The sequence below is a fragment of the Leptonotus elevatus genome, chromosome 8, assembly GCF_054856555.1.
Source record: "Leptonotus elevatus isolate MCC_2025b chromosome 8, RoL_Lele_1.0, whole genome shotgun sequence".
In the NCBI taxonomy this organism is placed as follows: Eukaryota; Metazoa; Chordata; class Actinopteri; order Syngnathiformes; family Syngnathidae; genus Leptonotus; species Leptonotus elevatus.
In genome coordinates, this window is record NC_141246.1 from 19,614,590 (window position 1) to 19,642,564 (window position 27,975).

The 27,975-nt window shown below is 38.4% G+C and overlaps 3 protein-coding genes across 4 annotated transcripts in view; all 3 read left to right on the forward strand.

Annotated features, from left to right (window-relative positions):
* Nucleotides 1-6,609, forward strand: part of mri1 (methylthioribose-1-phosphate isomerase 1) — a 14,700-nt gene extending 8,091 nt beyond the window's left edge. Inside the window, exons 5-6 of the mRNA XM_086083802.1 lie at nucleotides 1-18; nucleotides 3,086-6,609. The exon at nucleotides 1-18 is cut by the window's left edge and continues 207 nt beyond it. Of these exons, the coding sequence (XP_085939928.1) occupies nucleotides 1-18; nucleotides 3,086-3,219 (152 nt within the window). The 3' untranslated portion in view covers nucleotides 3,220-6,609. The remainder of the gene's footprint in view (nucleotides 19-3,085) is intronic.
* A 96-nt stretch (nucleotides 6,610-6,705) lies between these two features.
* Nucleotides 6,706-9,486, forward strand: c8h19orf53 (chromosome 8 C19orf53 homolog). The gene is made up of 3 exons (XM_086082348.1): nucleotides 6,706-6,827; nucleotides 8,257-8,312; nucleotides 8,776-9,486. The coding sequence occupies exons 1-3, from the start codon at nucleotides 6,737-6,739 to the stop codon at nucleotides 8,920-8,922; spliced, it is 294 nt and encodes a 97-aa protein (XP_085938474.1). The 5' UTR covers nucleotides 6,706-6,736; the 3' UTR covers nucleotides 8,923-9,486.
* Nucleotides 9,487-11,824: 2,338 nt separating this feature from the next.
* chrnb5a (cholinergic receptor, nicotinic, beta 5a) lies at nucleotides 11,825-27,389 on the forward strand. 2 transcript variants are annotated; one of them, XM_086082346.1, is made up of 9 exons: nucleotides 11,825-11,967; nucleotides 12,238-12,303; nucleotides 13,613-13,758; nucleotides 14,234-14,278; nucleotides 14,339-14,448; nucleotides 16,301-16,827; nucleotides 18,039-18,520; nucleotides 19,966-20,111; nucleotides 25,606-27,389. In XM_086082346.1, the coding sequence occupies exons 2-9, from the start codon at nucleotides 12,249-12,251 to the stop codon at nucleotides 25,619-25,621; spliced, it is 1,527 nt and encodes a 508-aa protein (XP_085938472.1). In that variant the 5' UTR covers nucleotides 11,825-11,967; nucleotides 12,238-12,248; the 3' UTR covers nucleotides 25,622-27,389. The 2 variants fall into 2 exon arrangements, with proteins under 2 accessions (XP_085938472.1, XP_085938473.1); XM_086082347.1 differs by having other exon boundaries at nucleotides 13,661-13,758.
* Nucleotides 27,390-27,975: the final 586 nt, after the last annotated feature.

Consider the following 27,975-nt stretch of genomic DNA (forward strand, 5'->3'; position numbering starts at 1 on the left):
TCCCTATTGCTGCTTCAGGTATGGAAACATTGGATGCTCGTGTCATTTGGGTAAAATATTGAAATGTCCTCTATAGTTTTTAGTGGCATACCTGATGAAGAATGTTGTTTTTTGTTATTTTCAGGTTCCCTTTACACTTGTAAATGTTTCTGTCACAGCCCTAATTTATTTGGAATATTAGTAATAAATTACGTTTCTATTCAATACAAATTGGGTTTTCAAAGGGATAGTACATTTCTGGGAACGTTAGTTGGGGAATTGTAGAAATATGGCAGATAGGAAACTTTCGTTATAAATTTATTCAGGCTAGGTATTGAATTTGATTCTAATTTCTTTCTTTCTTTCTTTGAATTTCGATTCACAAGAGTTCTGTTCGATTCGATTTTGATTTTTTTTTTTTTTTTACGATTCAATTCGATTCACTTCAATTGATATTGTTTAATTATGGAACACCAATTCTTCTTAAATATCAAGGACATGATAAAAACTCCACATTCAATTTTGCAAGGCAGTAACTGGTTATATGATTTAGAGTATTAATGAAAGTAACACGTGTTAAAATCATTTGGGTGTGTCACACAAACAAACATTGACATCTGCAAGGATGACATTCTAATTCCATAATTGTAAATGTAAATTAAAAAGATCCTGAATTGTCTTAAAATGCAACTCAGGTCTTTCATAAATGTACAAAAATATTTTTTAATTCATATAAACAGTAAGTTTCAAGAAAACAATAAGATAAAAAAACAACTGCCTTTAAAATGTTATTTTCTTATGAATTTATGGATAAATATATTAATATAATCTATTCATGGTTTTATGAATTGATATCAGGCTAAAAAAGAAAATTGATTATTTTATTGATTTATTTATTTCTTAACCCATCCCTAAAATGTATGGAAATTAACTGGGAACGTGGAGTAATATTCAAGCAGTATTATATTCAAGCATAAATCTTAACATTTTGTTTTGTCATAACTTACCACGTTAAAACGTGATGAATTTAATGTAAGCATTCAGCAAAACTTTAGGCCAAAAAATTAAGCAATTCCTTACGGGTCAGGTCACTAGCGTTGCCCTTTTTGTCTTAAAGTTAACTTCTCTTCTATAATGCAGTAAAAATTCCCCCCAAAAAGGCAACGTTTTAAAAGATTTAAGATTTCATTGGGCTCCACCAGTGACCTGACCTGGAAGGAATTCAGTTGTTTTATCTTTTTTTTTTATGTTTAGGTATGTGTTAAAAAATTCCCTCAACTCCCACGTAAAGCTTCCAACATTGAAAAATCCCGTTGTTTTTTCTCTCTCAAGAAAGCTGAAAGAAACCAAAGAATTTGCACATGGCATGCTTATCATTCACAAATGTCCTCTGCTTTCCGAACCTGTGTTGAAATGGACATTGATCCTTTTAGCAATTTAGCATAAAGCAAAGCTTGCTCACTCTCCCGAACAATAAGGTTAACATGGACGCTAGCACTAACACAACATGACAGGTGTCGCAGCTGGTCTACCACTATTAAAGCAGACCAATGCTGTATGTGGTCCGGGGTCACCATGGAAACAACAGTCATGCAGTTCACTTCACAAGATAGTATAGACGGCAAAAGTATTTTATGTCCAATTATTTTAAGGTCCAGTTGATTATTATTGTTGCGTTGGTGTTCAGCGTAATTACGGAAGGACACAGTAATTAAGAATAAAGGAGACTAAGTAGATTTTCTTAGTGCTGGGCTGAGTCATTGATCTATAATTGCATTTGTAGAGCAGGAAAGTGCTCCACTGTAATTAAAGAACACTCATTTAATGGGCACAATGGTCCTTGGAGAGGACGATGTGCACTTGTAACTTACACATCTCTTCTCTGCTGTCATTCTATTGTCGGGATGAACAGAACCTCTTTGTCTGTCCAGATGGCAACACAAGTTCTTAGTTTTGTATCAAACAAGATGTAATACATGTGTTGCACTGGCTTGCCTCATCGTCGCATGATGAGGCAAGTGTAAGAGTTGTATCAACGGTCTACTATAGATAATAATGACCACTTCTGATTGACACTATCAGAGGTATTAATTAATTTGACAAATTCTTTATTGTCCTGGGTGTAGTTTACAGTTATGCAGGATTCATTGGAAACGGCTATATGCGTGACGCTGTGCAGCTCGACACCACTAAAAAAATATCACAATAGTCCTTCAAACATCGGCCAATTTGGCCAAATGGTAGACTATTTTCCCCTTAAAACATTGAAATCCGAAGTTTCCGACGCTGTGAAAGTGTCCTGAATGCACCATTTTGCTTGCGCAGCATTAGCAACTCAAGTGTAGACTTTGTTATTCTGTTGTCTACTTTAAGCTGTGACACCCCGGTTGGAGTTGACTGTAAAACTAAACACACGACAGTAAGAATTACATGCATTGTACATTTAAATACAGAACACGCTTCGTTCTTAAAACATCGCTAGCCTAGCGCTAATGCTAAAAGCTAAGGGAGGATTTTTGCATTACAGGGAGTCCTCAAGTTGCGTTCATACGCTGGCGATGCAACCCGAATTTTCGAATTAAGTCGGATTATCCGTTAAAGTCGATATTTACATCAAAATACTTTGTACAGTAATTTTTAAAAACATATTTGCGCGACCCGAAGACGCCGGAACCAATATTTGTTGTTTCCGCACGGACATTCATTGCTGACTGACGGCAGAGCGGAGCTAATTCAAGCCTAAACACGAAAATGTGACGCGGCTGATGGCGAGCCGACCGGCTGATGGACTTCCGTTGCTGGAGGTAACAACACAACTTTAAATAACTTTAAAATGGCGTGATTACTGTGTGAAATTAATAAAAAAGAAGGTGCAACGGACGGGGCACGGGCGCCGTAAAGTCGAAACGACCTCAAGGACTCCCTGTATATAAATATATATATATATATATATATATTTTTTTTAATAATCGGCAGATTTTAATTGGTAATCGATATTTTTTCTGCTAAAAACCAGCGGCAGCAAAGTATTTGTACTTTGTTACTTCCTACCATTGCCCCTATCTTCAAATAATCCGCGGCCTCTATTTCTGTTGTGAATGTGCAGGTATCGAGGTGTGGAACCCGGCGTTTGACGTGACTCCCCACCAGCTGATCACAGGAGGCATCATCACAGAGCTGGGGGTCTTCCTCCCGTCAGAGCTCCAGGCCGCCCTCACTGGCCGCCTCACTGCCCTCTAGAGCCCCCTCTGCTGGCACATTGGCGCCACTGCACCTTACTTACAGACACTGACACTCATTTCGTCATCGCGCGCGCACCCACACACACACACACACACACCGTTTGTTTTACTATCTTTGTGGGGCCATCTCATTGACATAATGCATTTCCTAGCCCCTCCCCCTAACCCCAACCATCAAAAATTATTTCCTACCCCTATTCTTTACCCTAACATCAACCATAACCCAATTCAAACCTAAACTCTAAAACCAAGTCTTGACCCTCAAAAAGAGGTCTAAACTTGTGGGCCCCACAACTCTGTGAAATTCCGGAATGTTGGCCCCACTATGTAACAAAAACGTATTTACTCCAATCTCACAGTTGTCATGCTGCTCCTAATTTTTGGCTGCTTCTTTCTCTTTTTAAAAGGCTTTTCTGAGTGCTAAAATGAACCTAATCTTTCAACTGTTTGGCAACAAATTTTGAGTCTTTACTGAGGGGAATTTTCAGGGCAACTACAAACAATAACATTTTTTGGTGACCAGACTAATTTTCAAATTAAAGTTTGTATTGTGATTTCTGAAAGTGCTGCTGTCCACTTGTAAATACATGCGTGTCCTTGCTGGTAGCATGTACATAATGTAGAAATCAAATCCACTGCTACTGCTGATTTAGTAAGTTAAAATGACACACGGTGGAATCAATATGTTATATTAACATTTAATTTTTGTCTTTGTGTAGATACTTTAGTAGGAATGTCATCCACATTTATAGCTATAATATGAAACAATCATTTCCATTTTGAGCCTGTGTGGCAACCTTTGGAAAAAGTGGAATATCTTGATGAGCCCCGAAGATGACACATAGCTATATTTATACAGTACTTACTTATCATACACATATCCACTTACAGTATATATGTAGCCATGCTTCTTTCAAAAACCATTTGTCACCATGTTATAATGCGCACTCTAAAATAAAAAATCAAGAAAAGGGAAAGCATATCACCAAAACAGCTTTTTCTGTGAATACTCATTTAAACACAGCGAAGGTTAGACAGAATAATAATCAATTTGTATATTTTTTTCTTATGACAAGGCTGAGTTATATTCATGTCCCTTCTTGCTGTCCACTGAACACAAGATGGCTTTAAATTACTTTCATAAACTGTGAAAATTAAACTAAATGGCTGATTGGCTGACTAAAAGTACAGTTCAGACTACATATAGTCTGGAAAGTGTTTTCGAGCTAAAAACCCAGAAGTTCTGTTCGCTTTTACTGAAACCTGGTCATTAATAATAATCATAATCAGGAGATAATTTTGAAGTGTGTGTCTGGTCAAGGAGTGCAGAGTGTTTTACAGAGCTTATGCGATAATTTAGGAGTCTGAAATGACTGAACGATTGGTTAAATACTTTGGCGTCGTTTCATTGCGTATTGGTTACTCTGAAGAAGGCTGAAATTAAATTGCCCAAAAAAATCTTACATTTTAAGCAAAATTGAAGCTTTATGCTTTCAGTGAAATTGCTTAGTTTTTCCCAAGTATTTTTTTTTTCATGTACCTATTCAACCCATTTTAAGCCATGACAACAACATGGCTGTTATTTGTCCTTAATTTTCTTAGTCCAAACACGTGAGTGTTGTTTCAAAATGCTTTGTGAACCCATCCCAATATTGTTGCTCTATTGGATGAGCTATATTGTACAGGTGCATCTCAATAAATTTGAATATTGCCATAAACCTAGTTTGTTTCATTAGTTCAATTATTTTAAGTAAAGCTTATATAAAGTCACAACTAGTGAAATATCTCATGTTTTTTTCTCCTTAAATGCTCTTTTCTTACTTACAAAAATCCATCAAAGTTAAATTAAAATGATTACAAAATTCATTTTATTATAGAAATTATGTAGGCGCTGTCTTTTTGTAAAGTATTTTCACATGTGCTTGAACTTTCCTACAATATTCACATTTATTGTGATACATCTGTGTATTGAATGTCATGTTGCCCAGCAGCATTACAATGTATCAGCCTCTGCCCAACCTCACGCTGGTAAATTATTTTATCAAGCCCGAACAGGAAATGTGGAATAAATCTGGGCTGACCATTTGTTAGAAGTCAGGGGGGTTGATTGTGTATTGCATACCTCTGTCATCAATTGTCACATGTTGCCAGCCTATCTGTTTATTTGTTTGTTTTTGTAAATTATTGTATACAATAGTGGGCCTGCCATTGTTTGTATATTAAATGAACATGCGAAGGTTGGTGAGCTGTATATTGGGTTCGGCACAAGTCATACCTTAAAACTAAAGTGATGTGTGTTAACCAGACACAAAACCTCAACGTGATTGATAGAGCCGTTAAAAACATAAACAAATAAAAATACACACCCTGCATAAGATGTGTACAAGTGTTGGACTTGTCCACCAGGGGCTCACATTTAAAAGTTGTGTGTGTGTGTGAGAAAGTGGCTTGAGCCTTTCAATAATTAATTTTTGAGTTAGGAAAAATGTCCCAAAGGGACACTGAGAGGTAATCATGATACTGTATACTCTTTTTGTTTTTTTATTATTATTATTATGTGCTTAAATCATGACCCAAATGCCTGATCATTCTTTTTTTTCCACAATGATGCTACTTACTGGCACACGAGCACCTATCAACTTGGACTTGTGTTGTATTGTACAGTGCAGACTCAGACATACAGTACAGTATATAGCAACGTTGCTTGTCAAATACTTAGTATACTATTTTTCCTTCCTCTGACTCATGAAGTTATACCACACACCACACGATTTCCAGTGCTTCATTCCCTCCCCCCTCGTGATATTGTGATTCCAACTGACTAAAGGCCTCTGCTTATTTTACTGGACACTACCTCACCGACTACAAACTTTGACAAGCACGGACGCAAGAACTTAACCTGCACTCTGTCACAATGGATCAACAGAACCGCAGAACAATACTTATACATTTTGTCTACATCTTTTCAATCATTGTATATTGAACTCAAAGTGACACTAATTGTTTTTCCATATTTTAGGATTCAGGATGTTATATTGGGTCTCCATTCAGGGATTTGTATCATAAAATATGTTTGTAACACAAAAAAAATGTATTGTTCCAACAAACTGCCCTCATGGGACCCTACACATGCCTGACAAGGTGCTAGAATTTAGCATGATCTTTAATGTCACCTGTTCTATCATGGGAAGGAGTAGTTTAGTTCAGAGGGCTTCTTTATGTACGTAGTGTACTGTTGATGTTATTGAAAACCACTTGGTCTTGTTTAATTTGGTGATATGTAAATATTCACTAATTATTATTATTTTTTGAATATATGACTACAATGCAATCAGGTACAGTCTTTTCACACAAGAAGAATATACTAAATAAAACCACGGTGAAATCATTTGTTTTTGTGTCATGGGTGTACGATGGTAATATCGTAATTCAGCCAATAGGTGGCGGTAAATGGAAAAGTAGACGACGTACAACCGGCAGAAAACCTTTGGAGTTTTATCTTCCGGTTGGCCAACATGGCGCAAGGTTCGCAGAAGTTTAAAGCTCAACGTCCCGGAGCCGCGAAAAAGAAGCATCAAAACAAACAGAAGGGTCCAAAGAAAGGAGGTATGGATGTTATGTTTGACCAATTAGCAGCAGAGACGAGATATAAAACGTGAAACAATCAGTGGGTGGAAGAAAACACACACACACACACCATGTGACCGGCACATATGTCTGTTTACACCGTTCCCCAAACATTAGCAAGCTAAATGGTCTCGATGTATTCACGGTGCCTTGGAAATGGTTTGTATGGGGAATTACTCATACAGTAGTAGGAACGTTAGCATCTGTCGATTCTGTTCCAAAACTCGCCGCATCAGCCTGTCGAAAGCTGACGGTAATTTATTCTGCGCATGCGCAGACCCACCTGTTAGTGGCCATCGACAAGCGTTTTATTTTTAGGGATGCGTAAAGGAATTTCTGCAATCTGCGATCATGACAGCGGTGTAAAACGACTAGGTCCGCTTTCATTTCGTTGTGTGGGCTTTCAGGACGTATTCTGACTCGAAAAGGGAAACTCTTGACAGCCTTCCTTTCCAACAGCGAATTTGGTACAAATTTTAGTAGCATGGATTAATGCACAGCCGTAGTTGACAAACACATTAGATCAGGTGTCATCAACCTTTTTGAAACTGAGAGCTACTTAATGAGTTTGAGTTCACTTTGATACACACTTCTTAAATAGCAACTTTGTGTTTCGTTAGTCAGCAATTTACTTTTATAAATTTCTGCCATTATTCATATTTTTTAATGATGATCTGCGTGCGCAGGTCGTGCATTGACACCACAGACTATATGAATGGACTAACAATGCTGCTTCCTCGTCGTTGGGAAGAAGTGAAGCCACCGGCAGCCATCTTACATTGCCACGCACTCAACCCGCCTAAATTGAATACATTGACTTCTCTGCTGCGTTTTCACGTTAATTTCTGCCTCCTTAGAGAACATGCCAACGTGTATGACGACCTACAGTTGTACCTATGGGTGCTGCTCTAATATTTTTCTGTATCATGTCAGAACCATCAACAATCAAGTGAAAGCAAAGCCCTTCAGGAAAAAATTGCTACGAAATGTGAATCTAACCTCTGTGAATCACAGTTCACGATATTGAGGTAATCTAATCTGACCGGTTAATCTTTGATTAAAGATTGATCTTTGACAGGCTGTCATTACTCCTTACAGGTATTCTAGCATAAAAACAAGCACTGATGTCAGTGTTTTTGTTTAAAAAAATAACAGACGTTGTCAGTCTGTAAGATGGCTACCCCGTGGCTTCGCCCACAAGGGGCCTATTGACAGTCCATTCATATATAAATAAGTCCATGATGGACACATAAACTATGCAGAAGTCGCCTCTACACTTCCTGTTAGCAGGCTGGCTTGGTAAGCCCCACCCAATCCCGTTCCCTCGCACCCTCCCCCCCGGTACAAAAATAGTGACCAGAGTTCAGAAAAAAATAATGCTAAAAATGTTTTTTTTTTTTTTTTTAAGGGAGAATCATTGCGCCTAAGAAGGCTCAAGTGATACAACAGCAGAAGATCAAGAATGTAAGATGTTTCACGAAAGCAACTGTCAAGCTCTCACTACACTGTACTTGCCATTCTTCATTTGACGTTGAAAAAATTCAGTGTTTAAGAATTAAGTGTTGAATGTGCAGGGATGTATAGGTGTTAGGTAAATAAACACTACATTTTTAAATCAATGTGTAATGGCTTTTAACAATCGTGATTTGAACATCCATCAAAATAATTGTAATTATTTTTTTCATAATTGCCCAGCCCAACCATGATGTGTAAGTCCAGCGTGAAAAGACAAAAGTAATGTTCCTAATAATGTCCCTCCGACTTATCACTTATTGCACGTGCATCTTTTTGCTTGCTTCCTGATTGTCTGGTTTTGCCTTTTATACAGTTTTAATAAGTCTATTATACATCTCTGTATATGAACTGATGAATCGGGAATTTAACCATACTCTCAAGCTTATCAGCCATTTTACTGTCTTCCCAAAAGGGTCTGGAAGTTGCCATCAGGAACAAGATTGAGCATGATGTGACCCACAAGGCAAGCTCCTCCCTACACAAGCCCCTCAGCGTGGTCAAAGGCGCCGAGAGAAAAGGCAACCCAGGAGCCCCTCGGCCAGGAAGCAGCTCCAAATAGAATGTGACACAATGGACTTAGACCATCATTAGGACTTTACAGGAAACACAAATCTTTAAAGGTTGTTAAGTTTCAAAGTGTTGGATTTTAACAGTGATCAAAGATGTGTTTTTGTTGCGCTTCATTCAATTGTGTTTTCTCTTCGGCTTCATTCAATTGTGTTTTCTCTTCGGCTATGAAAACATTTGGGAAAAGACTCGACTTCATGCTGTAAATGTGGGACATGGAACTTGTTTTAAAAAGGAAATTTATTTTTAAGTTAGCAATAGTTATAGGACCTGCAAATCCAAAATGTCTGAGAGAGAATGTCTAATTTGAATTCTGACAGGCAACTAAAATCTTGTCAGCAAACATTCAACAATTACTTGTATGTCATTTCCAGCCATTTTTTCCCCAATCATTTATTATCTACAAATGAATAAACGATCACTGTCCATAGCTAGCTTTTAAACTGCAACTTTGAAGGCTGAAGAATGGTCAAATCGAATGATGATTTTCTGAGCAAACCCCACTGGACATTATAATAAATACATTGCATTAATAAATATACAGTTTTTAGAATCACTCAGTCATGATGGTTTTATTGCCACCTGGTGGTGTACATGAGTCATAACATTGTCTCCATTGCACAGTGCATTTTACAATGGATCTGCAAACCTTACGTGCAGTTAAATAAAGTCTATAATTGTTTTTCTTTTGCAAGGAGGAGACCATTTACATTTATAATTAAGCTATAAAATATAAAAGATAGTTTTAAGAAATAAGTTGGCTGATTTTGGAGAGGTGTTGTGTCCAAAAAAAAACATGTTTAGTATTATCTCATTCCTGAACATTTTACAGGGGCAAACACATGTGGGTCAACCGTGTAGTGTCTCTATTTCCTGACGCTCTGCCTTCAGTTTCACCAAACCGGGGTGTAGTCTGCATGCCCTTTCCCTGAAGTCTGCTGGGATAGGCTGCAGCTACCCTAAAGTAGACAGTTTTAACATTGGAGCCCGTTTTTACTCTTGTTAGCTTTTACAGCCATGCCCTCATGTGACTGTAAAGTAACAGACCCCGCCCCCTTTCTGAAATCATACACAATGCACGCACATTGCCAGAGAGTCCACAATGAATCCCTTCTCACCACTGAAGTTCAAATAGATTATTCATGAGTAACAAACAGATGTCTTAAAAATCAGTGGTGAGTTCATATATTTTCTTTATTGCTTCCATGACCCAATAATATTTCAAGTATCACCCTTGTGCATCGAGTGGACGGTGACACGAATCTCCTCTTACCTTGATGGCAAATCATGTGTGTGCACTCACTTGTACTGTTAAAAATACTCTCACACAAGTAGAAGACCTGCAACAAAGGGTGATACAATATTATTTCTGTTTTATTGTTTGGTGAGGGTGGTAAAACTACTGCCTACTATACAGTGTAAGCCGAAAATAAGTCCTATTGCTGCACGGAATGGAGCTCCGCTACCTCACAATTGAGTAAATAATAACAGTATAGAACATCCAACCAACAACATTATTGTGATTATTAAACCAAGGACTGTTGTCAAACACAATCACCCCGCCATATCAAGTTATGTGGCCCACAAAAAAAGTATACATATTAGTAAATCAGTACCTAAATTGCAATTTCTCTTCACATTTAATTATTATTATTACAATAATTTTTACCCCCACCAAATCCTTTCTTAACAAAAATTAAACAATAGTTGGTATACTTTATGTATCAGAAATGTTATGTCAGCGAAACCCTAACTCTGAATTTCGCTTTCAGTGTGAGCCAAATTATCAACAGTCAGCCATGCAGGGCAACTTGTTAGCCTGCTTGCAATGTTCTGTGCATCTGACAGTTCCCGTCCAAGAAGAACAGTGGAGCAACTTGGCTCTGTGTGATTTTCGTCCCCTTTCCCAAGCTCCTCAAAGGGGTCATCAAGTGGACTCGATTTCTTCTTTCTTCTTTTTGGATAATTTTAACACAAACCTACCAAATAAACCTTATATGATACATATTCATTAGTCTAATTAAGCCTATTTATTTGAAATGCATGATCTTCAGGTTTATGTATTTATTCAAGTATAATTACTCTAAATTGATAATAATGAGAGTATTTGTTTAAAATACATTAAGTATATTGTTTGAATTGCATAATAATCAGGTTACCTATACACATTAAATAGCATATCGTCGCTGCTATGTGAGAAACACTTATGTCCATTTTGTTTTCATTGTTTCAATTTTTAAATTTGTATGTTTTTGGGATGAAACTGAATGCAGACATCCCAAAAACTTATAAATTAAATAAAAGTAATTATACTTTATTAATACTAAATACATAAACCTGAGGATTTTGCTTTTCAAATAAATAGGCTTAATTAGACTAATGAATATGTATAATATAAGGTTTAGTTGGTAGGTTTGTGTTAAAATAATCTTTTTAAAAAAGTAAATGGGAATTTGCTATGTAAAAAAAATTGTTATGTAAAAAAAAAAGCATACATCTTCAAAGATAGTGATTTCTATGAGTGTAGATATATACTGGTAACACTTTCTGGGACTGTCGTATGTAACAATGTGATGAGATATGTAATGAGATACATTTACCCCGTTTTCATACATAATTGCCCTGTGAGTGAAACCATAACAATGGTTGTGTTGGCCTGTGACAAATGAGCTTTGACACTCCGAATGAAAAAGCATGCATGTTCATGAGTTGACGTTATACAGAATTATGCATGGCTTGTTATTTTACAATTCTTATTTTTTAAAGTGACTCACTGTTGGACAGTTCTTGGCTTTCAATGCACAAGCACCACAAAGGCCAGCAGAGCAGAAACTGAGCATTGACTACAAATTATGACGCGAATAGTCCCCCTCGCTCCCACCCCACACGCACACGCCTCCCTTTTCCCCTCCACGGAGCGGATGTTCGCGGACCTCATAGTTGAGGTGTCTCATGTGGGGAGGTGCGTGCATGCGCGCCCTCAGCAATTAAGCTACTTGGAGATTTATCAGAGGAGAAAAAGATCCCGGATTTTAAGGTGAGTGCTGACAGTTACATCCCAACGTAGAAATACGCGTAATGACATTTATCTTGGTGAATATGTTGTAAAATACAAAAATGACAGAACTCAACGTTTCTTTTTAAATTTGAAGTTTGTGTGCCTGTGATTGTAGCATATTTGCACAAACATCTGGAGCAGTTGAAAAGCCGCCAGTGCGAAAATTGTACAAAATAAAGGACTTAAAAAAAAAAATCATTAACATTTTTTATTTTTAGATTTTAACTAATTGTTTTCCTTTATCACAAGTTTGATCGAGGATGAGGATGAGAATCAACGCTGTTCTACTGCTCGCTAAACTCTGTCTTATTACAAGTAAGATGCTTTACATTTTGTACTTTCTACAGATATATGAGAATTGTTCTTTCTTTTTTCTTTCTTTCTTTCTTTGTTCGTTTTGCTGGTCTTTTTCTACGTGGAGATGTTGAGCTTTTATAATTTTTTTTTACAAAAGAAACACTCATTTAAACATCCAGTATAAATGTCCTCCGTTCTGTATTAAATAATGGGAGATCACTTTTACTCCAAAAAGATCAATACAAGAGCTAAATCAAGGATAGCGGTGCTCAGTTTTGAATGACAGTCAGAGATGTGTGCATTTTAATTAACAGAACACTATGTTGGAATAACATGAATCATCATCATCATCATCATCATCATCATCATCATCATCATCATCATCATCATCATCGTCATCGTCATCGTCATCGTCATCGTCATCGTCAACAATAACAACCATAATTGGAAGTAGTTTACAACCGCACAGCATCATGCTGAGAGGTTTACAATATAAGATACAGTATTTGTTGGTTTCCTCCTTCAGCAATATCAGCATTAAAACAACAACAATAACGCCCAGCACTGTAATATTGTTTTTGCAGAGGAACATTTTGGACTACACCTTTTATATTAAATCATGTTGGATGTTGCAGGTAAACTAATGAAAAGTGCTGCAGTGAGCGTAAATGGCTTTGCGGTATTTCCTCAATTTCCTGTTTTTCTCAGTATCCAATTGCATTGACCTGGATGTATGTGGTGTCCATTAACTTAAAATATCTCTACCTAGAGGCAGATGGGCGCCCTTAATAATTTACCAATGGCCCTTTCAACCTATAATCAAGGAAGCAGAAATCCGATCTGAAGAAAGGATGACCAACTTGCTTTATTTTCCCAAGACTTCTCTCTTTTTTTTGTTTTTTTTTGTGAACTTAAATAAGTTATTTTGGTTGAAACCACAAATCACCACAAGCTGACATCTGCTCCTCAACAAAAATTCATTTGACAAAGATGTTGTATGACAGAAAAGAGAGTAACGCATTGTACTCAAGGCAGAGATACACTCAAGTCACAACCTCAATTATTTAAATGATGGAGTCCGTGCTTGTATTTTTCAGCATGTTGTTTGGAATGTGTGGTGGCACACTGGACGAACATACAAGTGCAAAACTTGTCATTTGAAGACAGACGTTTTCAAAACACTTGCAATGAACACGTCGGATTCTTTTCATCATATAAACGACTTTTATATTAGTTATAAACACACGCCCACGACACAAGAAGCGGTAAAAAAATAAAAAAAATAAAAGAATGAGTGTATGAAATGTGTGTTGTTGCGACTCCCCAGGCAGCAGAGCAGAGAGTGCTGAAGAGCGTCTGGTCAATTTCTTGTTAGGTCCTGAACGCTACAACAAACTGATCAGACCGGCTGTCAATAAGAGCCAACAGGTCACCATCTCCATCCGAGTGTCGCTGTCTCAGCTCATCAGCGTAGTGAGTATATTCATCTTTATTCTCATTACTGTCTCACTTCTGTTGGGTTTAATAAACAATTGCCAAAGGAGGGAGGCCAGCGGTTAAGCATCATTTGATACATTTTACTACGGCCCAGGGTACAGAATAACTGACTAGCTAATGAGTCCGATTATTATTTTATCATCTTCAGATATTGTAGATGTTTTATAGCCCGAGAAGCCATCAAAATGGTTTGTTATTTGAACCCAGGATTTTTGACCAGGGCCTTTTGTAGGGACTTAAGTGACCTAATCCAACCTTTACAGCCAGAAAGTAAAAACCCTGCCACAGTTGCTTCTATCATCGGCAGGTAAAGTCGCTGGTTGAGTAGAAGCACCTGTGGCTGAAGCCAAACGGTAGCAGGGTTTTTACTTTATGGTTATTAGTGGCTGTTAATTCTAATAACAACTCATCACTGAAAAGGCGGTAATGTGGGATTTTTGTTCTCTTGCAGAATGAGAGAGAGCAGATAATGACGACCAATTTGTGGCTATCTCAGGTATATAATGCTCACTCGGCACCATTATTTCATTTGGTTGACTAACGCATATTTCCACAGGAGTGGAATGACTACAGGTTGAGATGGGACCCAGAGAAGTTCGAAGGCATTAAGAAACTTCGAATACCCTCCAAACTCCTCTGGCTTCCTGATATTGTGCTGTACAACAAGTGAGTGCAAGTTGTTTTTGAGTTCAGAGGAGGGCAGAATGGCGGCCTAATGGCTAGCAACACGTCTGCCTCGCAGTTGCAAGATCTTTTCTTCTCTGCTCCAGCCTTCCTGTGGGAAGTTTTGCACAGGTGAGCAGTTCCGTCTCTCCGTCTACTCGTTATTGACGGTTGCCCACTTCTGCATTTTTGGCGAGTGCTTTATGACGTGAAGCCTCGAATAAATACATGGACCGAAGCAGGTTTATCCCTGTCGATCCGGGTTAGTATAGGTCCTTCTCTGTCCGTATATTTTTTTCGAAGCTTCGTGTCATAAAGCACTTGCCAACAATGCGGAAGCACTCAACGAAAGGTGAGCAGCCATCAATAATGGCCCGGCGGAGAGATGAAAGTGCCCACCTAAGGTAGTTTTCCTCTTCTCCCTGTGCTTCTGGAGTCCCCCCGGTACTGCTGCTTGCAAGGCTTCAGCTAATTTCAGTGTTAAAAAACAAAAAAGCAAAAAACAAAAAAACACTTCTTGTCTTTATTAATTACAGAAACAACAACAACAAACAAAAAAAAATACCGTACAGACAGCGCTTTGAGGGGGTTCTCTAAATCACGATTGCAGGCTGAGAACAGGCCCATCTCAATAAACAAGAACAAAGTAAGGCAACGAGTTAGCAAGAAAACAGCTATCATTAAAACTGAAGTGGACAATGTTACACAGTAACTACACTAAATAGAGAAAAAACAATAATAAGCAAAACAAATGAACCACAAAAAAAAACAAAAAAAAAGAACACCAAAGTTTCAATTTTAAACAATTTTGTAAATAAATAAAAGTGATGAATAATTAAATTATAATTTTCGTTTTAAGTCAATGCCCCTCCCATAGTTAAATTGAGAGGGGAGTGGGAGTATTACCTGCCGCTGGTCCAGAGACCACCCCCCCAGTTAACACAGTTAATTAACATTTATGGAGCCTATCCCAGCTGGCTTCGGACAGTAAGCAGGGGACATCCTGAGCTGCTTGCCAGCCAATCCAGGGCGCACACAGACAAACAAACAAACAAGCACACACACAATCACATCTAGGGACAATTTAGAGTGTTCTATTTACCTGCCAAGCATGTCTTTGGAATGTGGGAGGAAACCAGAGTACCCGGAGAAAACCCACGCAGGCACGGGGAGAACATGCAAATTCCACCCAAGAAGGCTGAAGCCCGGACTTGATCTTACGTCCTTTGCACTGCGAGGCGGACATGCTAACCAGTCATCCACGGTGCCGCCCTGGATGGAGACCTATTATGAAAAAAAAAAGGGATGTTCAACACTTTTTTTTAAGACCGATACTGATTCTTCAGTACTCACCAATACCAAGTGGCGATACCATTTATACTTACGATACATAAAATTTCCCCCAAAACAATGACAGATCATTTCTAAAAAAAACTACAGCAAATTTCCTTAAAATGGAGTGAAATGAATGGCAATTATATTTTTTTCAATTTGCTCATAAAAGTCATTTTGCATAGAGCACACAATAAAATTATTATTTTTTTTAAATAGACAAATAAGTAAAAAAGTATTTTTAAAGAATACAAAGAAGTGCAAAGAATTGAATTCAAATTCAATACGCCATTGTGGGTGTGACCATGCACTGTCTATCAAACTTGAACCCATTACATTTTAGTGCAAAATTAAGCAGCTTTTATGCATATGTATATCAGTTTTTTAAATCAACAAACTGAAAAATATATCATAAGCAATCAACAATGAACTATATTTGTCTTTGTCTCTAGATGATATTTTTTGCCGTACCTCTGTGTTACTAATCCTTACTAATCCTCTCCTCCTCAATTTATGGTCACAGCGCTGACGGTGTGTATGAAGTGTCCTTCTATTGCAACACTGTGGTCTCCAACACGGGCGACATAGTTTGGCTCCCCCCGGCCATCTACAAATCCGCCTGCGCCATTGAGGTGCAGAACTTCCCCTTCGACCAGCAAAACTGCACTCTCAAGTTCCGCTCCTGGACGTACGATCACACAGAGGTGGACCTGATTCTCACCAGTGACTATGCCAGCCGTGACGACTTCACCCCCAGTGGAGAGTGGGACATTGTCTCACTCCCGGGACGCAAAAACGAGGACCCGAATGACATCACTTACCTCGATATCACCTATGATTTTGTTATCAAGAGGAAGCCGTTGTTTTATACCATCAATATGATCATCCCCTGCGTGTTGATCACCTCTCTGGCCATTCTGGTGTTTTACCTGCCGTCCGACTGCGGCGAGAAGATGACGTTGTGTATCTCAGTGCTGCTGGCACTCACTGTGTTCCTGTTACTTATTTCAAAGATTGTACCGCCCACCTCTCTAGCAGTCCCTCTCATTGGTGAGTTCTATCTATTTTTGTTCACATGAACGCAATGACATATCATCATTAGGGATTATACCGTATTCATGAAATTTACAAACGTTTTGTCAAATCCATTTAAATAGTTCTATGAGTATCGATATATCGATAGCACTGAATCGATACGCCCATCACTGTTGAATACTGTACTGTATAGTCAATGCTTTGAAAGACTGAAAATTCAATTTTAAATTCATTTAACTTTAAAGGGACAGCAACGTTTTTAGCCATGTTAAAATGCTAATTCCTCACCAAGAACATCACCGAAGTGGTGTTTTCCTCCATTCGCCCGTGTATGAGAAATTCTAGGTCATTCTGCTCTCCAAGCACCAGCCCCTCCCAACCTGAGAAAACGAGCTGTTGCCACCGTTTGACGTCATTAGGAGCGGCCCCACCCCCGCACCGCCTCTGCGGACTAAACGCACGCCCACTTTCTCTGAGACTGCCATGGGATAGTGACAAAAGTAGCCTTTATCAGTAAACATTAAGTCCAAATGAATTCAAAGCAACCAATTATCCTTCACATTTGCAATGCTAAAGTGCAATGACAATTGGCCGTCTTAAAATCCCAGAAAGGGTTCTGGCTGACACCTCTTTAAACTACAAGTACATTTTTTTGCACTGTTGAACCCAACTGACTGAATAGTGTAGTGGTTAGCGCAATATCCTTGTAAGCAGTGGGTACTCGGTTCATAACCCGCTCAGGTCTGTTTCTTTCTCCTTCTTCTTCCCTCTCTTCTCCTCCTTCTCCACAATTTCTTGAAGGCAAGAAGCTGTTTTGTTTCAAATGTTTAATGAAGAATTGATGGCTTGCGTGGCCAAACGCAGAGATCCAGCAGAAGGCTGCACCCGGCACACGGAGAGAGGCGGGGTTTTTACTGAACCGGGCGTTTTACTTTCGCGTTAGAAAAATAACCAGCAAAACCTAATATTTATTTAAAATTACATCGCCATGGTGTCAAAGGTAAGATTTAATCATTACAAGCCTGGCGGTTTGCTAGTTAGCGTCCCCCGAGTCACTTAAAATTGGAAGGGACCAACAATGCAGAGCTAGTAATGTTTTCATTGGCTAGATCCGTTCTCACCAATGACATTTAATGTGAAATAGGAAACGCTTGAGATCTTTCACAATGTTTTGGGAATTCTTTGTAAATGTAATTTATTGGTTAAATTTTTTCCTCCCATTTTAGGTAAATACCTGATGTTCACCATGGTGCTCGTCACGTTCTCCATTGTGACCAGCGTGTGCGTTCTGAACGTCCACCACCGCTCCCCGTCCACTCACCATATGCCCGAATGGGTGAACCGCCTCTTCTTAGTACAACTGCCCACAATTCTTCTCATGAGGCGCCCAAATGCCCGCAACAAATTCAGGCGGAAGTATGGCGACCGGAACCCCGCCGGAAAAAGTCCTTCTCGGACTGCAACTGATAAACAACGGTTCTCAAGTATAAAACTTGGCGGGATTCAAGCAAATTCGGACTCATTCTATGTGAATGCGGACTGGGCCCACAAATATTGTTGGAGGGTGGGAGACATCCCGGATGCAGGTGGTGGATGTTCAGACACCGCGAGGCCGTTACGCTCTCAATGGGACGCAGACCTGGAGGAGGCGGTCGAAGGTGTGAAATACATCGCTGAGCATATGAAGACGGAAGATGATGATGAAGGGGTAAGGACATAAATATGTGTTGTGTGAAAAAAAAATGGTCAAAGAAGACATAAGAAGTATTGATTTAATGCAGGTACTTAAGAAAAAACTAATTGGAGGAACAGATTTGAAAATAAATGTAAGTACAAGAGTAACAACCCCCCCCCCCCCCCAAATAAAAATAAAATAAAAAATATTTCAATAATATGTTCCATGCAGCCCCACTACTCTAAATATGGTATTCTAGTTAAAATTGTGTTTAGTGGAATATGAATTAAACAGTAAAATCCAGCAGTTTTTATCAATATCAGAAGGCGGCCATTTTGCCACTGAAGATGACATCACAGTTGCTCAGGCAACGACCAATCACAGCTCACCTGTTTTCTGAAGCTGAGTTGTGATTTGTTGTTATCTGAGACCTGAGCAACTGTGATGTCATCTTCGACAGCAAGTGGCAAAATGGCCGCCCCTGAGATGGATAAAAACGGCTGGATTTTGCTTTATAAATCATGTTCCACAAATGTAATATTAACTATTTATATGTTTTTTATGTTTTTTTTGGTAATGCTAGAGCTTACAAAAGGCTTTGATGCAGCCTCTGAGCTGAAGAGAACACTTAAAGCAATGACAGTCATTACCAAAACGGCCAACATGTGGCAGCAGAGTATAAGAAATCAACCAGGGCCATGTTGCAAAAAAACTATTTTCCCCAGTGTTTTCAACAGATTTGTGAATGATGATAAAATTAAACTATATTCTAATGCTAATTACTTTTTTTCCTGATGAGAGAAGAGACTCTAATCTTTCTTTTGGTAGGTTCCATGTTTTGTTTAGCAATAGAACACAATATTCTATGGGCCTTGCAAAATCAGTCAAAATCCAGTAAAACAGCCGGGAGCGATGGGGGTTGCTTCAGTGAAAATGGCTGAGAGTGAATGAGTTAATCAGAATGTTTAGACTAGTGAAGTCCCATATTATTCTCAATAATTTTTTGGGGTTGACTTCCCCTTTAAAATACAATTTCTACTGTCAGTTAAAGACCTGTTTGAGAACTTGGCGCATCAAAACACTTGGAGACCACCTGGTTTTAGCCGGTTTGTTTACTTTCTGCCACCAAATTGTCAGGTGCGGCGGTGGCGTGTAAAAGCAAACATCCTCGGTCCGCCGGAACGCCTGCCAAATTCCCAAACTTGCACGCAAATCAAGATGCGCCAGTTTTTACGCCCGAGAGCACACGCTCTGTCCACGGAAATAGAGCGCCAAATGTGCAACTTCAGATTCTAAAACTTTCACACTACTCCCTTGCTTAATAAATATTACAGAATCTTAATTGCGCGTTAGTTTAGTGGATCATAAGCATTTGGTGTGCTGGTGCATTCCCAATCCCAGCAGCCATGAATAAAACACAAGCACATTTTAGCTTCAGCACCCTAAAACATTGGGTTATTGTGTGTGTTATGTTTCAGATAATAGAGGACTGGAAGTACGTAGCCATGGTGATAGACCGTTTGTTTTTGTGGATCTTCATCCTGGTGTGTGTGATAGGAACACTGGGGCTCTTCATGCAGCCGCTCTTCCAAAGCTACAACACGCCAACTGCTGATGATGCTGAGTGAGTCATGAATGCGCCCTGAAACACTTGCGAGTTCATAATGGCAAACTCCGTACAGCCAAGACTTTAAGATTTTCTGTTGTAAATTTAGATGTTTGTTAGACATTTATGAAAAATACTCAAATAGCACAAACCACCAGGGTTCCCTGGTTCTACATGCAATAATTCCCTTAATCCTGTTAACACAGACAGTAAACCAATTTCATTCTGGAAAAATTTATTTTTAACTTGCGTGTGATTTATGCAATATGTATGTACAGTATTGATTGCATTTAGGTAATGTAGCTAGTTAGCTTTAAACTTTATAGAAAAATGCCGCGTTGCCTTTTTGGGGGGGGGGGGGGGGGTGCAGATTGAGATAAAGGTCCAGGCGATTAAATGTGCTACCAACTTCTTGCTTTTGGCAAAACAGAAAAAAACCACTTCCTTCTGGCTTAGGTAAATAGCAGAACCTGTAGCAGGATCCTATATCAGCACGTGTAGGAACTTTAAATGTCTACACTAGTGTCTTTTATTTTATACAAGATGTCTTCAAGAGCTATCAAAGATGACAATATTTGATCTGTTTTAAGCTTCATTTGTGGTTACATATATTATGTCATAATTGTATAAATAAAGGATATAGAGGTATTTATCTTTTGTCTGAAGACACCAGCCATAGAGAAAACAACATTTTAGGAAGTTTAGGTTCAAACCACCATGTCGGCAACCCCGTGGTTATAGTAGTTATCTCAGCATACATAGGAAGTTTGCTCAATCTGTTTTGCGGGTTGGTCACATGACTTATGGTGAACTGATTTGTACTTAATACCATATAGTCTTCTTAGACCAAGTGAGGCAGTGTATGTATCACCACCAAAGTCTTGGACGAGAACATTATCACCCTGCAAATGATGACGTTTACTCAACTCAATTCAGCTCAACACAAACCAACTCAATTTGTTTTTATTTACAGGGCAGTTTAAGCAACTACAGCTGTAACAAAGTCCTGTTCATAATATACATAAATCAAACATAAGATATAAGCACAATAAAATACACACACAAAAAAGGGAGTTTTAGACGTACAAATAAACAATATTGGTTGTCATTGGCGTGTCGTTGTTACTATAGTTTAATTTTTTTTAATGGAAATTTAATTAATGCACATTTATATTTAGTTTTAAAATGTTAAATACTGTAAATTACATTTTTAAAGTCAATTAGTTTTTTGTCTACAGTGGCCTTAAATTTCAAAAGAGCCTCGCTGCTCAATACTTAACTGGTCGATGTTCCTACGTCGGATAAATATGAAATATTTCAATGTTTTTTTTAAAGGGCCATTTTCAATGCAGCTAAGTGAAAAAATGCAATAGTGAATTCCAGTGGTTATGAAAAGTCTACACACCCCTGTTCGAATGCTTTGAAAGTTTTTGTGATATAAAAAAATGAGAACAAGATGAGTCATTTAAACTTTCCCCACCATTAAAATAGCACTATGGAACTTTTCAACCTTAATAAAATATTTTCATAACACCTCTGATGAAACATTGACTTAAAACTAGTTGAATGGTACCTTTGCCATGGCTTGAGGGGGTATGTCTCATTTTTACTGGCACTGAGCAACTTTGAGGAGGATGGTAGGAGCAACACTGCCACACGAAAAACTTCAAATGTGCTGAGTGCTTTATGGCATACGTCACTTTCCCCTTTACCCATTCGTGACAAAAACAGAAGTTAATTTGACTGGCGGGAGCTCAAAAATAACACAATGCGCTTGTCCTCATGGGAAACGTGGTCTTCCTTCAGGTATAACATTAACGTTTTTGTTCATATGGCACAGCCATAATCAACATAAACTGAAAGTTCCTTAGTATTGATTTAATGTGATGTACAAACTACAATTTAACAGAGATGGGAAATAAAAATACATGACTGAAATAATGTGGTTACATAACGAAATCTCCAAAACACATGTTGCGGAAAATGTGTTCTGGACCAATGAACGTATTATGCTTTGTGGTGGAGCTAATTAACAGTTGAACTCATTCACTGCCCTTAACGGCTATAGATGTCAAAAATTAATTGTAATATTTCTATTAGTTAAATTTTTTTTAATAATTTGTTAACAAGAGTATGAAAACCTAAACTTTTTTATTGTACATTTAGAACAGATATAAAATGTGTGGTTAATTGTGAGTTAACTAGTGAAGTAATGCGATTAATTATGATTACTGACATCCCAAATATTTTATAATGTTTTCTTTCTTTTTTTTAATTCATTCACTGCCATTGACGGCTATAAACGTCAAAAATTCATTTAAACTTTTTCTATTAGTTTAACATCCAACCCCCACTTTTGTTAATAAGAGTATGAAAACCAAGAATTTTTTTTATTGTACATTTAGAACAGATATACAATTTGTGATTAATCGTGAGTTAACTATTGAAATCATGCAATTAGTTACAATAAAAAATTTTATCACCTGTCACCCCTAATTTTTAATAATCTTTTTATTTTTAATGAATTTATGGCAGTGAATGAATTTAAAAAAAAAGCCTACTTGAACAAATGAAATTATTTGGGGTTCAGAGGCATTTCATTTACAATACAGCTTTATATAGATTTTTTTTTTAAATTTGCATAATAAATGTGACTTGAGGGAATTGAACATGAGTTTCATGAAGTTTACTGATACTTAGCCAGCATGGTGGAACATTAGAAATGTCAGTAACTTCAAATTGATGTTAGTATTTTTGTGGCTTTTCACTGGATATCGTGGTCATATATAATTTTAATGCCTTGCCAAGGCAAAATTAGTCCTAAAAAGGTTGTTAAGCCCTGTGAAAATTCTTCATAAAACAGGAAATGTGCAGACACAGTCTTTTCTTTGAGTTCATCCCATTTAGTCAGGTGATCCATTTACAATGTAAAATATTGATTCAACCTACTTTTTAGAGCGAGCAACAGAGCCGAATCGACCTTAATACTGAAGGTTCCTCCACACTTCCACCTGATTCATGGTGGTTGCTCCTATTTTTGTTCTGTAGAACTGACAATTTGAAGATTTACTATCATGAAGTTAGAAGTTGCTGACATCTTGGTCATGAGCCTTCAGAAAATTAATAAACTGTCCCTGACAAGTAATTGTTGATTAGCAGGTCAGGGTGATATAACATCTCACTGATGGGTGTCCGTGACTGTTAGAGTTTGACTTTGTTAAAGTAAGTAAGTAAGTAAGTAAGTAAGTAAGTAAGTAAGTAAGTAAGTAAGTAAGTAAGTAAGTAAGTAAGTAAGTAAGTAAGTAAGTAAGTAAGTAAGTAAGTAATACAATAAAAATGCTGATATGTCATTTGGCTTCAGCTAGTGAGCAATACCATTAAATTTAATAGTTTCACCCTAAAAATAGATTGGTCAAATCGACCCAAAAAAGGTTAAAATTGACCAATCTAGCTGGTAGTTATGTGTCCGACAGATCCTTTGGTTAAAACAACCACTCTAGAATGGGAGGAGTTTTTCCACCAATATATAATGGTGATTGGGCCACCGATACAAATGGGTCATTCTGACCAACATATTGGTTAATCTGTGTCAGAAATCCTGCGAGTCACGGGATTCACGAAAAAAAAAAAGTACCACTGATTGTTACGCCCACCTAAGTGGGGTGAAATTTGTTCTACGCATTTGACAAAGACCCCGAGGGAGCAGTGAGCAGCAGCAAAGGTTGCACTCAAAAAATCATTTGTTGATCTAATTCCCCAATTCCAACCCTTGATGGTGAGTTTCAAGGAGGGAGGAAGATGGGCCCCATTTTTATATCTTTTGTTATGAACCAGCCAGGGATTGAACCCACAAACTCGCAGTCTCAAGGAAGACACTTTACCACTAGGCCAGTCAAGCCACATGAGCTATCTAGACACATATTTCCATTTCTAAACTCTATATTATTTATATATTGAAATCACTTATAATAATTAATAAATACATTTAGAATACAATAAATTGATACAATAAACATATTTCCAAGTCATCTATCCAGACTTACTTTCTATTGTAACCAATTTAATTGGTTGTTTGGCTAACCAAAGAAATTGGTATGCCCATAACCACCCGGAATGGTCAATGTCAGACCAATCTATTGGTTAATCAAGCCAATATGAGCTTAACCTACTAGATTGGTATTTTATTATTTTAACCAATCCATTTTTAGAGTGTTCTTGCTACTTCTTCTTCTTTTTCGTTTCCTTTCGGCTTTTCCCTTCAGGGGTCGCCACATCGAATCAGTTGCTTCCATCTAACCCTGTCCTCTGCATCCTCTGCTCTCACACCAACTACCTTCATGTCCTCTTTAACTACATCCATAAACCTTCTCTTTGGTCTTCCTCTAGACCTTCTGCCTGGCATTTGGAAACTCAGCATCCTTCTGCCAATATACTCACTATCTCTCCTCTGGACATGTCCAAACCATCTCAGTCTGGCCTCTCTGACTTTCTCTCCAAAACCTCTAACATGTGCTGTCCCTCTGATGCACTCATTCCTGATTCTATCCATCCTGGTCACTCCCAAAGAGAACCTCAGCATCTTCATCTCCGCCTCCTGTCTTTTCCTCAGTGGCACTGTCTCCAGACCAAAGACCACTGGTTTATAAACCTTTCCTTTCATTTTAGCTGAAAATTTTCTATCACACATCACACCTGACACTTTTCTCCACCCGTTCCAGCCTGCCTGCACACGCTTCATCACTTATTTTCCACACTCTCCATTGCTCTGGACTGTTGACCCTAAATACTTAAACTCCTCCACTTTATTGGTCCCTTCTCCCTGTAACCTAACTCTTCCACTTGGGTCCCTCCCATTCACCCGCAGATACTCCGTCTTGCTACGGCTAACCTTCGTTCCCCTCCTTTCCAGGGCAAACCTCCACGCCTCCAACTTCTCCTCCACCCGTTCCCCGCTCTCACTACAGATCACAATGTCATCTGCAAACATCATAGTCCATGGAGATTCCTGTCTAACCTCGTCTGTCATCCTGTCCGTTACCATAGCAAACAAGAAGGGGCTCAGAACTGATCCCTGATGTACTCCACTTTGAACTCCTCCATCACACCTACAGCACACCTCACCACTGTCTTACAGTCCTCATACATGTCCTGCACCACTTGAACATACTTCTCTGACTTCCTCATACAAAACTACAGTTCCTCTCTGGGCACCCTGTCGTAAGCTTTCTCCAGATCTACAAAGACACAATGCAGCTCCTTCTGACCTTCAACTACTCTTTCCCATAGTTTCATTGTGTGGCTCATTAGCTTTATTCCTGTCATACATTTGATTCGCATGTTTGATTTGGCCAAAGTTTTACGTTGGATGCCCATCCCTGCACTACGCTCTGTATTTGTCCGGGCTTGGGACCGGCACAAGAAGACAATGTCTTGTGCTCCGTTGCTTATATCGTATAATAATCCCTAAAATGTTGACATTCAGACTCACTTTGTTGTGTTTTTCTTTCCATAGGTATGGGGATTTCTAGGATGTGAGAATGAAATTGTCTTTCATCAACCAGAGCTGGCACACCTGGCCGCATCCGATGCTGATCCAGCTTTGTTGGTGGAAACTTAACGTTAAGGTCTAGTGTGCGGTCTACCTTCAAGCAGTGGCAGCTGGTGGAGTTTTCTCCACCAGAAATATGTACTGTACATACATACATTTGTCATGTGACAATTAAATCATGTGTCAGTTCTTATCTTGAAGGTTTCAAGGTAGAAACTGTGATTAAACTCTTTTCAATATCATATCCATCAGTTTATATAAAGGGCAAAATCACCTTGGAACATGGTCCAAATACACTTTACAATAAAAACCATGCCCAATTAAAACATTTGACAAAAAAATCAGGTACAAGAAAAAAGAAGAATAATTAAACACTTTTTTTTTTTTTAACATACTTTTGGCATGCTTTTTAATTTGACGAGAGTTCACTGTTCTTCTGTTCTACTTTTTAACACGATAATTATAGTCTTGTGAAATAGATGGTTACATTTCACATTGTATAGAAGTGCTCAACTACAGCGGTAGTAACTTTCCCAGTTTTAGTTTATAATGCACTTAATTGCTACTATGACATTAAGTTCATATTTTATTGGTTTTACCTTAATATGTACGTTTAAAAAGAGGGGTACATTTTTGTGATGTCTGACGTTATTTTGTACAAATTGCACTACATGTTCCAAAATATACTGTGCAAAAGTCTTGGCCACGACTTACCTTTAAGAGGGCATTGATTTCGAGTTGTACACCAGTAAATAGTAGGACACATAGCATTACACAAGAAATACAAAGCAAATTCCCACAAAATTGTACTTTGGGGTAGTGCACAGAGAATCTGCATTTTGAACTAAGCTGCTTTTCTCCAATAAAAAGTCTTTGCAACTGCCTTGAAGATTGTTGGTTAGGTTTAGAGGAATTCATATTAAGTAGAACTTGTTTATCAGTTAGCAGAAAAATAGTCTGAAATCAATGACAATATATTAAATACAATTTGTGTATGTGTTCAGACAGTGATGTTTCCTTAGTCATTTGTTAATGTGTGTGTGTTTTTTTGTTTTTGTTTTTTAAGAATGAATAAAGTGTTCATCCGACAAGAATATGATTTCAGTTCCTGATTTTTTGGGAAAAGTACACAATCCAGAAATTGCACAAAAATCACGTGTGATATGAACAGATGCCACAAGACTTCATCTTTGAGTGCACGTTTGATTTGTGTTCGGTGAGGGATGGGCTTTGTTTTAAGACTGCTCTTTGTCACAGATTCTCTTCATAACATCTATGGACTGACTTTCTGGGCGCAACCACAGAGTTGGTTGTTGATTTGGTGGCCTCATTATTGTGTCTCTCTGGTTTTTGAAGAGGATCATCTTCTTATTCTATTGGACTACGCTAGGCCGTGATCTTGAAACCTCAACTGGAGTGGTTCCCTCTCTCTGCATAGGCTGGTGCGAACACAGCGACACAATGCAGTACATTGAAACCATGCATTGGCTTTGTCAGGTTATCTAGATCTTTCTTATTTGCTGTTTAAAGTAACGTCAAGAAAAAGGAACGCCCCTCTGTCAACACACTAATGTTTTGTTGGCTACTACTGGGCTGTGGTAACCTTGCTCTCGCAAGATTTATTCTCGCGGTATTTGTGAGTTCACAAACTCCCGAGAATCCATCTTGTACCGCTCCCGTTGATTTCCACCGATACCAACCACTGGTGGTTCGGACCAATCACAGAGCGACATTGTATTTGGGGGCGGGATATGCAGCTGTGACGAAAACAAGAAGCGCCGAAGCCGTGGGAAGAAACAAATCAAACATGGCGACACCGGTGGACAAATGCGTGGACGCTGCAATTCTGTTCTCGCTGAATTAGTCTCTTGTATCCGCATATCAACATAGCAAAACCGACAACATAAACTCAACGCCATGATATCAGCTAGTCACAACAGTCGCATGTCGGTGACCACATTTTCATTATTTTCCGTGATTGGTCGAAACAAAAGTTAGGTAGACCTGCACACGATTCTGCTTTGTCCAATCAGCTCGAGGAAAATAGAGGCAATAGCCATTGTGCCACATTAGTGCCTCCTGTTCATTAATATAATTCTTAAAACATGTGGGTGAAAAATACGGTTATTTTAATACTCCAATTTGCGTCAATATCACGATATGCACCTTTAAGCCGAGCCATATTTTAACATTGATTCACCCGTATTGTGCTATCTGTGTAGCCGCCCTACGATGCACCGCACGGCTGAGACGCCCACTTGGGTTATTGTGGTAACACTTTTGGTTGAACCCTAAGCACTTTTCACCCAGTCAGACAATACTTTCAAACATATT

Bases quoted from the DNA above. Each gene is read 5' to 3' on its own strand.
- c8h19orf53 (XM_086082348.1), top strand. From the start codon at position 6,737: ATGGCGCAAGGTTCGCAGAAGTTTAAAGCTCAACGTCCCGGAGCCGCG. The intron at 6,828-8,256 runs GTATGGATGTTA...TTTTTTTTTAAG, and splicing joins GAAGGGTCCAAAGAAAGGAG to GGAGAATCATTGCGCCTAAG. The intron at 8,313-8,775 runs GTAAGATGTTTC...TCTTCCCAAAAG, and splicing joins AACAGCAGAAGATCAAGAAT to GGTCTGGAAGTTGCCATCAG.
- chrnb5a (XM_086082346.1), top strand. From the start codon at position 12,249: ATGAGGATGAGAATCAACGCTGTTCTACTGCTCGCTAAACTCTGTCTT. The intron at 13,759-14,233 runs GTGAGTATATTC...GTTCTCTTGCAG, and splicing joins TGTCTCAGCTCATCAGCGTA to AATGAGAGAGAGCAGATAAT. The intron at 18,521-19,965 runs GTAAGGACATAA...GTTATGTTTCAG, and splicing joins CGGAAGATGATGATGAAGGG to ATAATAGAGGACTGGAAGTA.